Source organism: Sinohyriopsis cumingii, chromosome 6 (genome assembly GCF_028554795.1).
Source record: "Sinohyriopsis cumingii isolate HCF-2022 chromosome 6, ASM2855479v2, whole genome shotgun sequence".
Taxonomy (NCBI): Eukaryota; Metazoa; Mollusca; class Bivalvia; order Unionida; family Unionidae; genus Sinohyriopsis; species Sinohyriopsis cumingii.
The window spans coordinates 100,085,990-100,102,171 of record NC_142966.1 but is presented as its reverse complement, the minus strand read 5'-3'; the positions used below and the strand labels follow the sequence as shown (position 1 = coordinate 100,102,171).

At 34.5% G+C, this 16,182-nt stretch overlaps 1 protein-coding gene across 3 annotated transcripts in view; it reads right to left on the bottom strand.

The window, feature by feature from the left end:
- The window catches only part of LOC149797558 (uncharacterized), a 74,361-nt gene extending 58,179 nt beyond the window's left edge, over positions 1 to 16,182 (bottom strand). For all 3 annotated transcript variants that reach the window (XM_089962427.1, XM_089962428.1, XM_089962429.1), the window contains exons 1-3: positions 16,033 to 16,182; positions 3,603 to 3,759; positions 1,673 to 2,233 (exon numbers count right to left, since the gene is read on the bottom strand). In XM_089962427.1, the coding sequence (XP_089818553.1) occupies positions 1,673 to 1,940 (268 nt within the window). In that variant the 5' untranslated portion in view covers positions 1,941 to 2,233; positions 3,603 to 3,759; positions 16,033 to 16,182. The remainder of the gene's footprint in view (positions 1 to 1,672; positions 2,234 to 3,602; positions 3,760 to 16,032) is intronic.

Sequence of the window (16,182 nt, the reverse complement as noted above, 5' to 3'; positions counted from 1 at the left end):
TGGGATGAGCGTTTGGATTTTCTTTCGATCTGGTATATTTTTGATAATTTATTTATTTATTTTACATAAAGAATGGATATAATAAGGTTTTCTTTCTATAAAAGATATCAGAGCAACATTTTTTATTTCAAATAAGTTTTTTCCTGAATAAATTTCTAAGCCCACCTGCACCCACCCACTAACAAAAACATAACTGGCTGGTCCATAAAGTGACTATTATTTTTAATACATAAACCAAAACTTTGCCTGCCTTTATATTAGTTTTTTTTTTAAATAGGTAATAATCCCCAAACCTAACAAAAAGCAATATGAGATGAAATCATAACTCTATTCACTGATATAGAAAAATTCAATTTCAAACAACATGTGTCATGACTACATGACTACTTAGGTAGCTACCAAATTATTATGACCTCTCTTTCTCTGTCCCTCTCACATGATAAAAAGTGCCTCACTTTTGAATTTGACATACTGACACTTCTGAGTTACTTTGACAGCGACTGGAGTAAGGTCAGTACAAGGCTGACAAGAAATGTTTACACATCATTCATATGCTATTCAATTATCTACACAATGCCTTCATCATCACACAAAACCTCAATTTACATGCACAGAGCAGTCATTATTGATATGCTCGAGTGAATGCTTGCAGCAGAGACAAGCCATTATTTGGTTACAAAACACCAGACTGCTGACCAGACCAGCAAAACCAGCTGACTATTATATCATTGACGTTTATAATGGAAATTTGCAGGGGGAGGATTAAAATGGCTAATGTGGTTAGGTGATTGCTATATAAAGGTGACCATTATGACAAGTCTGACTACTTTTATCCAAGAATGTGTACAAATTCAGTGTACATTAGATTTGGTGCAGGATGTTTATCATTATATCCACCAAATGGTCGTCAAGGAAACTACCTGTTTCCTGGAGGATTTTGGTGAACAGGTGGATGAAAATTGATAATCTTCTCCACTCAGCTCCCTGAAGAACCCTTCTCTCCTGGTTTATGGGTGGGCAAAAGTTTTAGTTGGCATCTTAGTGTAAAAGATTCATTTACCTTCATGGACAGGTGAGAAAGCTTTAGTGGATATTTTAGTTTAAAAGATTCATTTACCATCATGGACAGGTGAGAAAGCTTTAGTAGATATTTTAGTTTAAAAGATTCATTTTCCTTTGCAAACAAGTAAAACAGCTTAAACCTACTCTGATGGTACTGTAATATAACATCTAAAGTTTACACTTTAATACATTATACTATTTATTATGAAGCATTATTCTTGGCAACTGGTCTTGAAACACCAGTTCATATAAAAGAATATTACATCTCCTAAAACAAGCACAGAAGACCATTCTCTGGGATAGCAGATTAGTAACTCTGACAAGGAGAAAAAAGATCTGAATGTTCAAAGACCATTTTACACCCCAAAACATGTGTCCAAAAAAATATAATCTGCGCTGATGGAACTTGTTAAACAAAACCAAAAAGTTCATTAAAAAATTGTCATTTTCTCCAGCAAAAGAGTGAACGCTAGGTAAAGTCTACCAGAATACTCAAATAGAATTTACCAAAGTATGTTCTAATTACCTGAACACTCAAATATAATTTACCAAAGTATGCTCTAATTACCTGAACTCAAATAGAATTTACCAGACTGTCTGTTCTAATTACCTGTGTTTTCTTCACTGATTCTGTCAGAGCTGTGGGCAAATCTCTTTGAGTAAGAAAATTTATCTCTTAGTTCACCACCAATTCCTTTAATTTCTGCATCTTTCTTCACACATTTCTTGAATTCCAATGTTTCATTTAAGTTCACACTTCTTGCACCTCCTTCCAAAACCTCTTTCACCTGCATTTTAACTTCTTCTTTTGATCGTTTTTGGAGAGACAACTTTGCTGTTGCCTTTTTATGAGATATTCTCTTTTCATGATCCGACATTTTTTTCTAAATTAAAAGTGTTTCTAATTAAAATCTGTAACACAAACACAAATCAAAAATAATCAAAATTAACAGTATGTAACTTGTAGAAAAACTCATGAAATTGAACAAATGTAATTTATTCAATTTTCTGACTTAAACTACTGTTCGGCAGATAATCTTTATTGTTTTCTTTTGCTGCCATTAACAGCTCTCTCCTACGAAGAAGCATAGCCTCTCTGTCCCTTTTCTGTCTTTGGGCCTCGTCATAATCATGGAATTTTTGCTTCAGCCTGTCCCGATCAATCCAAAGACTGAAATATTAAGGTGCATTCTTTGTAATCGTAAGTTTTGAGTGGGTTTTAATTTCACTATTTCTTGGCTATAACCTATTTTGAGGATATAAAATCTTCATAGATTTAAACTTGTTTTCTATAAATACTCCCTCACTATAATGCCATCCATGAATGTCCTAGAGCAGATAACCTAACAGTGAGACCACATTGTAATCATGTTTCTAATATATACAAACCTACCATATACTTGCATCTAAGACAAGTCCAATTGCAAACTGCACAGACCCAGATCTACCATTTCTTAATGCGCTGGGTGATCTGGCTCTGTGCAGTTTGCTAGAAGTAATCAGATGAAAGAAAAGAAACACAAACCCTGATCTGCAGGTGCATTATGCCTTGACAGGATCTTTGTTGTTTGCAGTTTGACTTAACTTATAAGTGAGCATATATAGTTCTACTGAATAATAAAATGGAATCGATGACCATATTTGCCTTGTAAAAGAAATCACATTATAATGAATGGCTTTATAGTGAGGTAGTGCTGTACTTTTTATTATAAAATAAAAATTGTAGATATATGTACATCAATTTCTGCTGGTACAGTAACGACTTAAAATATCAATTGCAAATTATCAATACAGGAATCCGTACAGCATGACAAAGACTTTTCAATGATGACATGAAAATGGTGTCTAGTCCTTCATTTTGGGGGAAAATTATTGTGAACAGTAATTTGAATGGGATACTAAGTTCTCTTAATTCTGTGGTTGCTAAAAACCATAAATTCAAGAAAGAAAGGAAAAAATAAACCTGTGGAAACAACAGAAGCCCCCCTAATAGTCCACATGATGAAAATTGTGATAATCATTCAGGATCAAGACAAGTAGTCCAATAACCACGATGATTTGGAGGTACTGAAAAAGACATTGGACCATTTGAATCTAATTATCTCAAAAAGCTCTAAAGTCATAAATCAGAAAAGAAAGTGTGTGTCTGTGTCTGTGATTTTGATTTTTAATGCAGCTTTAACAAATTTTCAGTCATATCGCTATGATGTCTGCAGTGAGGCAGTTTATAGTGATCACTAGAGCAATGGGGCATCATGCAGCAGACATGAAGTATCAAGTCCCATCCAGTTAAATTATCCTGACACCACGCCGACCAGACAGCTGTTAGTACCATTTTTTTAAGCCTTTGGTATGACTCGGCTGGAGTTTGACCGGCCACCTCCTGCATCCATGGAGGAATCCCTAACCACTACTGATAGGTCCAAAACATTAACAAGTGATAGATCGCCCAGAGGATATGCGATGTGTCACATTTTGCATCTGAATTTTAACTTATTCTATGTGAAACTGTTCTAAGAATACTCTTCAGAAATACTTACTAAATGCCATAACCAACAGTTCCACTAATCATCAACATTCCAAATACAAATGCATTCCTCCAGGTTTTCATAGGAGTCCCCTTCAGGTAACCAGACCGTTTTATCTCTTGACCATCTTCAAACATTTTTTTTATGTACTACAGTGGAAGGTTTCTATCTGAAATATGTAAGGAAATAATTTTAAAGTGATTGTGTCAGTGAAATATATATGAATTCTTTAAAAGATCAGTCAAGAAACTGAAAATGACAAGTCTCAGAATATATACTTATAAAGACAAGTCTCAGAATATATACTTATAAAGACAAGTCTCAGAATATATACTTATAAAGACAAGTCTCAGAATATATACTTATAAAGACAAGTCTCAGAATATATACTTATAAAGACAAGTCTCAGAATATATACTGACACTTGTGTGAGCAAAGATACAGGGCAAAGAAAGGTAATCTTGGACATCAGATAAGTACATATACTTTATGACTCGCTAACTTACCATTTCCTGTTACCAATATGTCACAATGCCACTGATAACTGGGAATCTCAGTAATTGTCATATGTTCCTATCAGTCCTCTTCAAGCTAAATTTGACTTAAATGGACCGTGGAATCTATATTAATAGATGGATCATCTACCTTTTGCCAGCTGAGTCAGATTTTGGTCAGGCTTTCAAAGATATATTTTTGGAACATATGATTAACCATACTCTTTGAGATTTGGCAAAGAAAGAGAGCTATATAAAATGTTTTGATGATATAATTCAGGAACAGCTTTTAAGATTATTCCAAGTTAGAGCTGAATTAAGTTACTCGACTCTGATACCTGTCCAACTTAAATCAATCAAATCACAACACATACAAGGAGCGAATATCACTCTCAGTGGCATCCATACTTGCTCAATTCTAAAGCTGTGAATGCAGTGGTAGAAAAAAAATCCACTTGCCCAGTCAGGCAAGTGCTATAGGACTCATGGTACTAATTCAGTTCCTATAGTAAACCTATGCAAACACTATGATATTAAAAATTCAAAAACTTAAAATTTTTGAGTGCTCATGATCAAACCTATATTTATCAGTATAGATGAAACCTGGATGTCAGCTTCTGTGCAGAGAAAAGGATATGAGCAGCATTTTTTGGACCTGCATGTGTTTGAAACATGTGCTTTCAATTCTGCACCAAAGAGTTAGGTGCTAATTTTAGTGATGAGTGTTCCAAAGAAGACTGTTAAAGGACTGAAATTCCATCAATAAAACAATGTATCTATTTTGTTTCACTTACAAATAGGATAAGCTCTCAAAAGATTCTTTTTCCTACAACATAACTTACATTATTACCCAATTCTGGTCAGCCAAACCCATATATACTCTACTCTACGTTCACCCATTTCCAGGCTGATTCCCATTTTTTCATGTCATTAGTACCGTGTGTCCTAAAATTTGTACTTGCCCAGTCAGGCAAGTACTAAAATTTGTAATTGCAGAGTCGGGCAAGTATTAAAATTTAATGCCCAGTCAGGTGAGTACTAACTTTTTTATTGCCCAGAATAAACCCTTACTCAACAGGTTGTTCAAAAACTATTTAAGTTGATGATATAAATGACTTAAATTCAGTTGTATCAACGGTTGTTTTCCAAACTGATTCTATGACCCAACACCAGTCATAATTACAAAATGAGACTAGTCTGCTTTCCCTCTTAATTAAGCATCTATCAGTATTGAAGAGTGAGAGTCAAGAACCTGTACAAGACTTATCAAAACATATTATAATGCATAGAAAAACAACTTAGCAGACCCAGCACATCCATTATTCATCTCTGTAACCATTGTTCTAATCAGATGCATCCAATTTTCATTTACACGGTCATGATGTCAACCCATATTTCGTACACCAAGATTTAAACAGATATGGAAAAGCCAAGCAACAGACAACAACAAAGCAACAGTGGCCAACAATAAACTCATGCATAAGAAAATGAACTGAATCACTATATTCAAAATTCAATAAAAAGAGAAGGAAAAAAAAAACAACGTTCACAGCAATAAAACAAAACTAACAGCAATCTGTTGTTAAATAAGGACGTTACCCTGGGAAATAAATCTTTCTCAGAAAAGTACATAATAGTCCAAATATGTCTACTCTGGAAACAAGCAGAAAATAAACATTCGTTAGAAAGTATAGACCCTTTCAGTGATCAAAAGTCCTCCATTTCTCATCAGAGCATCCTTTCCATTCAAGAGCAAAACTATTAAGCCTGAATCAGCATTTGTCAAACTGGGCAAGTAAATGCAAAATTTAGATAGCTATCATACATTTTCACTCACTGTTTTGAATTAATCATGTAAATTTTGAGGCCTAAGAATGGGATATCAGAATTACAGATATGTTTCCAAATGATGCATTTCACTGTCTGAAAACTATCAACCCTTATTCTGGCAACTTTACCCTATCACAAATTCATGAAAAAGAAAGTATTATACATGACAAGAACAACTCCACACAAAGATATGCACATAAAAACACCTACATAATGCAATAACACAAAGATATGCACATAAAAGCACCTAAATAATGCAATAACACACAAAGATATGGACATAAAAACACCTACATAATGCAATAACACAAAGATATGCACATAAAAACATCTACATAATGCAATAACACAAAGATATGCACATAAAAGCACCTAAATAATGCAATAACACACAAAGATATGGACATAAAAACACCTACATAATGCAATAACACAAAGATATGCACATAAAAACACCTACATAATGCAATAACACAAAGATATGCACATAAAAACACCTACATACTGCAATAACACAAATGAAGACATACTGTTGAAGGTCCTAAACTCAAATGGTCATCAAGGTGAAGGACATATTTCTTTGCTTCATATCTCATGTTGTTCGATATGATATATGACATCACCAGTTGTTTCCGTATAATAAAAAAAAGTTTTTTCCCCCAAAACAAATGAACCAACAATGCTATTCAGACAGGTAATTCTGATATAAAATAAATTCATTACAAATTAAGAATATTTTTATATAATTATATATTTATCAAACAAAGGAAAAGTAAATCTGATCTAAAAATTCTTGCCTAATACATTCTCTTAATGATCTGCAAGGTATACATTATAAAAATGCAATCAATAGTAACTTACAACTATAGGCAATATGCAATCAATAGTAACTTACAGCTATAGGCAATATGGAATCAGTAACAACTTAACAGCTATAGGCAATATGCAATCAGTAAAAACTTACAGCTATATGCAATATACAATCAATAGTAACTTACAGCTACAGGCAAAATGCAATCAGTAACAACTTACAGCTATAGGCAATATGCAATCAGTAACAACTTACAGCTATTGGCAAATATGCAATCAGTAGGAATGGACAGCTATAGGCAATACACAATCAGTAGTAACTTAAGTTACAGCTATAGGCAATGCACAATCAGTAGTAACTTACAAATATAGGCAATATGCAATCAATAGCAACTGACAACTATAGGCAAAATGCAATCAATAGTAACTGACAGCTATATAAAGCCTTGGCAACAATAACTGATAAACTAGGTAATGATAACATCTATATCAAACCTAAGCAATAATAAATGAATTATATCAGGCCATGGACATAATAACTGCAGGCTATACCAGGCCTTGGCAATAATAACTGATGCTTACATCAGGTCTAGACATTATGAATTTTTAGTTTAATGCTCCATGCAATGTATTAGTATAATTTTATTATTTGAACATGGGTATTGCAGGCATACTTTTAACATAGTCATTTACCAATATTGACTGCCATGAAAACTTCAAAAAATGAAAAAAAGTACTCATTTCATAATAAAATGAATTTTATTGAGACCAGAATGTGACATTCTCACAGACATTCCTGAAAATATTTTAAGAAATGCTACTGACTATAAGAAAGTTACACTGAAAAGAAATAAAACAGTAGCACATTTCAATAGGAAAGAAACTGAGAAAAGGCAGAAAAAGTTGACAAAACAGAAATATAAACCAGCCCCTCCTGAATGTTTGTTTCTGATTCTAACTCTGATGCATATTTCACACAGCCAGCAGATTTTTAAACTTAAATAGCCACACATCATAAAGTATAGACAAAACAACATTACAAATTTAAAACAACAATTTAAACATACAATAAAACATTATTTTAAGAAAATGATAACATATGTAAAGAATACTTTAAAATTTGGGTACCATGAAAATGTTTGTACTGCAGTATTTCAGCACAATCTGTGATATGTACCACTGTATACTGTTAATACAGGAGAAGGATTTGCTATGTGTATTTGCATGAGCTGCCACGTAAACACAGCAACTAAATTGGTATGATTCAATTTATATTGTAACTGACACATTGTAAAATATATTGTGAGAGCTTGTGGATAAAAATGGGAAGTGCTGCTGAGAGACTGTGGATAAAAATAGGAAGTGCTGACATATGAGAGCTTGTAGACAAAAATGGGAAGTGCTGACATATGCGAGCTTGTGGACAAAAATGGGAAGTGCTGACATGTGAGAGCTTGTAAACAAAAATGGGAAGTGCTGACATCTGAGAGCTTGCAGACAAAAATGGGAAGTGCTGACATATGAGAGCTTGTAGACAAAAATGGGAAGTGCTGACATCTGAGAGCTTGTAGACAAAAATGGGAAGTGCTGACATATGAGAGCTTGTAGACAAAAATGGGAAGTGCTGACATCTGAGAGCTTGTAGACAAAAATGGGAAGTGCTGACATATGAGAGCTTGTAGACAAAAATGGGAAGTGCTGACATCTGAGAGCTTGTAGACAAAAATGGGAAGCGCTGACATATGAGAGCTTGTAGACAAAAATGGGAAGTGCTGACATGTGAGAGCTTGTAGACAAAAATGGGAAGTGCTGACATATGAGAGCTTGTAGACTAAAATGGGAAGTGCTGACATGTGAGAGCTTGTAGACAAAAATGGGAAGTGCTGACATATGAGAGCTTGTAGACAAAAATGGGAAGTGCTGACATCTGAGACCTTGTAGACAAAAATGGGAAGTGCTGACATCTGAGACCTTGTAGACAAAAATGGGAAGTGCTGACATCTGAGACCTTGTAGACAAAAATGGGAAGTGCTGACATCTGAGAGCTTGTAGACAAAAATGGGAAGTGCTGACATATGAGAGCTTGTAGACAAAAATGGGAAGTGCTGACATATGAGAGCTTGCAGACAAAAATGGGAAGTGCTGACATATGAGAGCTTGTAGACAAAAATGGGAAGTGCTGACATATGAGAGCTTGTGGACAAAAATGGGAAGTGCTGACATATGAGAGCTTGTAGACAAAAATGGGAAGTGCTGACATGTGAGAGCTTGTGGACAAAAATGGGAAGTGCTGACACATGAGAGCTTGTGGACAAAAATGGAATGTGCTGCTGAGACTTGATAAAAATGGAAAGTGCTGACATCTGAGAGCTTGTGGATAAAAATGGGAAGTGCCGACATCTGAGAGCTTGTGGATGTAATGGGAAGTGCTGCAGAGAGTTTGTCTGACATCTGAGAGCTTGTGGATAAAAATGGGAAGTGCCGCTGAGAGACTGGATAAAAATGGGAAGTGCTGACATGAGAGACTGTGGATAAAAGTGGAAAGTAATGACATCTGAGAGCTTGTGAATAAAAATGGGAAGTGCTGACATCTGAGCGCTTGTGGATAAAAATGGAAAGTGCTGCTGAGAGACTTGATAAAAATGGATCGTGCTGCTCAGAGCTTGCGGATGAAAATGGGAAGTGCTGACATCTGAGAGCTTGTGGATAAAAGTGGAGCGTGCTGATAATGAAGACTACTCTACTAACTACACTAATGATATAATCGACTTGGAAACCATCTGAGTGGGATGCCAACAAATTGTCAGCAAGATATGTATCGGCGAGGATGTTGTAGTTTGTTTTGAGTATAATGTCATTTTTCAACACATAACAGGCAATATATGGCATCCAGTATATTTAGTGGAAGAACCCAGAAAAATTCCAGGAAAGAATCACTGACCCTCTGGAAGATGCTAGCAAACTTTCTCACACACCCAAGCAAAAGACAGAACCAACATGGACAGAGATGAGATGTCAGTGATATGTAAAAGCAAGTGCCTTAGGCCACTTGGCTAACTAGGGCCTTCTTATCAGAGAGGTATAGTATAATAATAATAATAATAATAATAATAAATAATAATAATAATATTAATAATGTGAACTTAGTACAGTGCCTAACCTTTGCCAAGCTCTAAGCACTTTACAAATTTTGATAACACATATACTATGACAAGATTACTAAAACAAATATCTTGAAATTACAAAACAAAAAATTGCTGACAATAATTAAGCATTTATATCAAGTCTTTAAGTCTGTTGTTGCAGTTGAAATAGGTAAGTTTTAAGAGTACTTTTAAAGAGATCACAGTGTCCTTGTGTCTAAGATGAATGGACAATTAGTTTCAACCAGATTGTCCCTGGTATGCAAAACAGCATTGTCCGTATCACTTATTTTTCACAGTGGGAACAATGAGAATACGAGTGTCGGAAAAGGAGTACAAGTTCCTTGATGAGGTCAGATAGGTATATTATACAGAATTCTGAACGATAAATTCAAAAACTTTTCCCAAACTATCAAAGACCAAAAACAGATTTCCAATACCTATTTTCGCTAACATTTTGTATACAAGTTATGTTACAGGAGAAAACAACGAATGCAAAATACTACAATATTGTTTAATGATGAAATGAAACTGAATGGGTCATCAAAAGAAAGAAACCAGGAAAACTCAACTACATCCGAATCTAACAACCTTGGACAATTTTATTTGTGATTATGGAAAGAAATTAAAATGTTTGAGTTTATTTCAATTTTCAAAGACTTTTAATGACCTCAGGGTAATCGGCTCGATTTTCCCTAAACTTTCAAGGCCTTGAAAATGCTACCTCATTTTTCCCAAAGTGTCCAAGACCTTCAAAGACCGTATGACCCCTGCCATCTCTATGCCTTGGATGGTAGCCCCAACATCACTTGGGCTGATAGATTTGTATATTGGAATGCCATCAGCAGACAATTAGTGAGACACTGCATGTTAATTTTCAACACTTGAGAGAGGCTGACTGTACATAATGTAGAGCATTGGTGCAAGAACAGAGGCTTGTGGAACACTAAAACAAATATCAACTGAGTTGGAATGTTTTCCATTTACAAATACAATGTGTCCTACTGACAAAGTAGGACAAGAACCTTAGTAAGGCTATGTTGTGAATACCAAATACAAGCACATGCTTGTGATAGTGAAGTAATAATATCATGGTCTGTTGTGTCAAATGCTGCAGACAAGTCGAGGAGGGTGAGGGTTGTAATCTTTCTACTATCCAAAGCAGAGGATATTTCATTAACTACTTTAATAAGGACAGTTACAGTAGTATGGGAAGAGTAATATTTGGAATGTACATTGCTAAAATTCAGATGAGATACAAGCTGAAATAAAACAACTTTTTCTATGATTTTTTTTATATACATGAATGGGAGGTTAGAAACAGGTTTGTGGTTCTTTCAACTGTTATAGTCAAATGTCAGTTTCTTCAACAAAGGCTTTATAATACAGCTTTGAAAAATGATGGGAATTCCCTGGATGAGAGGAGTATTGCTAGATTGATTAGCGAAGCAAATACTGAATTTAAACATCAAACAAACACACTGGAAAAGATATTTTGATTACTGGAGATATTACATAAAATTCAAAGACAGAAACAATTCTCTCCTAATAATAGACATAAACTTATTCTCCATCATCTGAAGAAATGCCTGCACATAACAACTGAACATAGTGAGTAATCTTCTCAAATATCATATTCTGACTTTACTGACTTACGTGACTCTGAGTGTAATCTTAAACTTTACATCAACTTAAAAATTATTTTAAAGTTAATTAATTTAAAACACCCAAATAAAATCAGATTCTGACTAGAATTACTATTGATTAATGAATGCTGACTAGGTGAATGATTCATCTTCTATCATAATAGCAGAACATAAAAAATTGTAACAAATTATGAAACAATAGACTCTCAACTTTCATCATTAAATCAAAATAACAGGAATCTTATGGAATCTGTCAGATCAATTGTTCCACTCAACTAAGCCAACTTTATTTAACAGTGATTTTAATACCAATGTCATGAAATGATGTTTTGTTTTCATCTTTCTCATAAAGTCTAGATATCATTAACCCAGCAAAACCACTGTACTTTCTTGGTGGCAGCTGATACCTTGGATCTAAAGTAGCGATCAGATCTCACCCCCCCACCTTACTGTCAGCATGATAATAGGGCTGCATATCTATAGCTATTAATATGGTCATTGTGCTAGTAATTTCAACGCTCTTTTGCACTGCTGATTTAACTTATTCACATTTCCAGAGTTGCCCCAAGTGGTCTAAAGCACCCACCATTACAGATCAGTGTAATCTCACCTCAGTCTGCATGGGTTCGAGTGTCAGGTGTGGCCAATGTGGGTATGTGAGAAAGCTTGCCAGTTGCTTCTTGTGGGTTCTTTCTGGGGTTTTCGCGGGTTCTTCCTCCACTATTTATACTGGCCACCATGTATACCATATTTTGTGCTGAAAAATGGCATTAAACCCTACAACAACAACAACATTTCCAGACATACCTGTCACAGACACTGTTTGCCATAAACCAGAATAATTTTAATATTCAAATTAAGGAGAAATACAATTATACATATCAATCATAATGCAAATGGAGGAACTGTCCACTCACATCTCAGCCTTCCCTCAATGCACAGACAAGTATTCTGGAAAATCTGATTATTTCTTATTCCCAAATGCACTTAAAAGCAACATCAAACTTTGTATGAACAAGATGACTTTTGGCAGGGAAAAAAGTAAAAATATGTTGTTGTTGTTGTAGAGTTTAATGCCATTTTTCAGCACACAATACATGGCGGCCAGTATTAATGGTGGAGAAAGAACCCGGAAAACCCATGGAAAGAACCACCAACCCACAAGAAGCTACTGGCAAGCTTTCTCACATATCCACATAGCCGAATCCGAGACTCGAACCCACGCAGACAGAGGTGAGATGGCAGTGATCCATAACGGAGAGCGCTTTAGACCACTCGGCCACTCGCAAAACATAATAAAGATATGAATGGAACAAGGGGAAAGTTCTGGAAAGCATGATTTCTAACTTACAATTGGATGACCCTAATTTATATACAGCAGTATCATCCCTTAATATACAAATGTACTAATACCTTAAATTATACTATATATACATGGCATAACTTGCCCTTTGGACAGCTGATCTTATCCCAAATATAATATCTCAGTATGAGGAAAAATATAATATACCAGTAAAATTCAATGTGGGTTACTTTAATTATATTATTTCAACTTCTGCTTTCTTTTTCATCTTAGCTGGCACCTTAAAACCATAAGCCAATAATTCAAGTTATCACAAAATATATAATTGGATAATAGATGTAGATGTGTTGAGAAAGATATAGGTACAGATGCAAAAAACAGACATGTACATGTTTGGACAGACAAATGGATAAGTAAAAAGTGGTTAGAAATTAACCAGATTTTTCACCAAGACAGGGAAAGAGATGTTTCGATTAAAACACCCTGAATTGAAAAATTAAACAACCATTAACACTGTTTCAGCCAGAGATGATTTGTTAATCAACAAAAGACTGGAACGTTTCATGACACCATACTGTTACATATATTTGATTTAATTTATATTTGATTTAAGCTGTTTTTGATTTGATTTGATTGTTTGTGTGTTTTGGAATCTTTTTATTTTCTTTACATGTCAATGTAATATAATTCTGTTTACAAGAAATTTGATATTTTCCAGAAAATTCAGTTTGACTTGAATGTTTCCATGAATACCTAATAACAGAAACAACTAGTTTCTATTTTTGACTTAGTTCCTGGCCTTGATTAAGGGTCAAGCAAACAACTTTTTCTTGGAGTAAAATGATTGGTTCTTATCAAGGGCATACAGGAGCTAAGTGACTTATACATGTAAACATGATCACATCATCCTCTATTTTGCAATTAGGCATTTCCGAAATTGCTAAATACTTAGTATTAATAGTGATGTTTAGAGGTCGAATCCGGGCTTTTAAAAACTGGATGTGAAGTTTCTTCTGTTGTGACCAGTATTGAACTTTTGAGTTTTTTAGTTGTATGTTAATTTTTCTTCAGATTACTTGGATTCTAAAAGGTTAACTCGTTTCTCTGAAATATTATTGTACTCATACAGAATTCTTGAACAAGGACATTTCTTGAAAATTTTATCTGGATTTCCAAGACTGGAGGATTTATTATTATGTTTCTACATGGAACTGTAGACATCAACACAGTACAGCTACAGCAAAAGTCATCGCCTTCCATCTTCTATTCTTTGTTGGGACTTGAACTTGGAATCATTAGAACATTTCAATATTAGGACTTCTAAAATTCTTTTTGTGGATTATTCTTGGATTATTTTTGGATCTGATTCTTAAAACCATAAGTTTTTATTTTTTTCCATTTTTACAATATCTTTCCAGAGAAATGAATTATTTTTTATATTTTACAAATCTTGTTTTCACTTTCTTATGTTACTGTTTATTCGAGCTTATACATGTAATGATACTGATTATTTTTTCCTTAAATCATATTCATTAGAACAAGAAACTTCATTAAAAGTAATGGAAGGAAGTCTATCTTTAATGTCTTTATTTATAATCACAAGTAAGGAATATACAAAGGCTCATTTTATCAACTTGCTTCACAACTATCATCTAGTCACCTTCAAATCAGTGACATGCATCAAAATATTTGACAAGCTGATTTTTATGCATTTAATTCTTTGCCTGTAAAAATGTATCGTTCTATTGTAATTATCATGCAAACAAAACATCATAAACACCCTTGTGGGTGCTAAATTTTGTGTGCGTCAATCACACTTTGAACAAAATCCTACTTAATCATCGCTAATCATTAAACATGAGTGCCTTTAATTTCTATACACTAATGTCAAAGAAATCTCATCAGGAATATTATTAACAATTAAAATCTTCAACATGCTACAAGACAATCTTTGTCAAGCCAAATGTTTGGAGATTGTACACTCATGAATTACCGAAAGCTGGGTCAGTACGTAAAGTCAGTGAATCCCAGATTTGTAAAAATACTATGTTTAACTGATAAATCAAAACAGAAATATTTATTCCTCGATTGTCAAAACTTGCTTTAATACTACATATTCATATTATCATGACTGGTTTCAATTTGTAAAAGAAGAATGCAGTGCACACAAACAATACATCAAGGTACCCATTGATGAACTCTGGTAGGATAAAAGGCTACAAAACCCAGAACAAAAAACATTATGAACAGAACATGACTCCTTGGCGGTCTCCGTTTCTTGGACTTTACCTGCAAATATTTTGGAAACCTGAGCTTGGCCAAGCTGGATTTGACTGGTGACAAGAAACAAGTCACAAAAAATCAAATTCTACATGTGCCCAGAACTGCCCTATTGTTTTTACTATTATGTGTCACACACTCTTGTTGTGCCTCAAATGTGAAAAGATAAAAGCAAACTCATATTATTAATGTATTTCCAGAAAAAGACAAATTATGATGTGGAAACACTGTTGCTCACAAAGAATTTGGCAATTTTATAAACATTTTTCTGTGATGATTAAATTAATCACATACGTATGAACACTTTCTATGGCGATTTTAAAAGCTGTTTGTAATAATAGAATAAACACACTAAAGTTCACATTGAAGGCGCGAACCTAGTCCTACAATGTAAGACATAGCACATGTTGTTTTTGTTATAGTGATATGTCTTACTATCAGCCTGGTGTCAGGATAATGTGACTGGGTGCTACATTGGACTAAATGCTACATGTCTGCGGCATGATGCACCAGTGCTAGACATCACTATAAACTGCCACACTGCAGAGATCGTAGCGATATGACTGAAAAATTGTTAAAGCTACGTCAAAAAATCTCTCACACACACACTGCCCTCGAAATTTGATGACCATTTGTAATACAATGCACCCAAACTTACAAATAGATTCCTGAAACCAAGCTGGTTATAAAACTGACACATTTTAACTCTCTTTAAAGACCACTTCTGACGATCCCCCACAAGTGGATGCTTCGATGTAACTTCATTTTAAACCCAACAGTGCATAAATTTGGAATACAAGGGCACCGGTCAAAAAACTGTCACGACCTCAATTTCAACTGTTCAACAAGATATACAACCGAATCTGCCAGTCGTTACAATAGAATTATAGCTCTCATGTTTTTTTATAATAACTGCTTTACTAGGCTACTAATTACCTTTACTCTGATTACGATTTTCGCAATTTTAAAAGCTACACAACAGACACCGCATTTGTTGTGGCAGTCGCCATATTTTGTTGTGTTGTATACATATGCAATCCCTCCGGTAGTTCATCAGAGCGCTGTCAGCTGGCAGAGCTAGCGAGG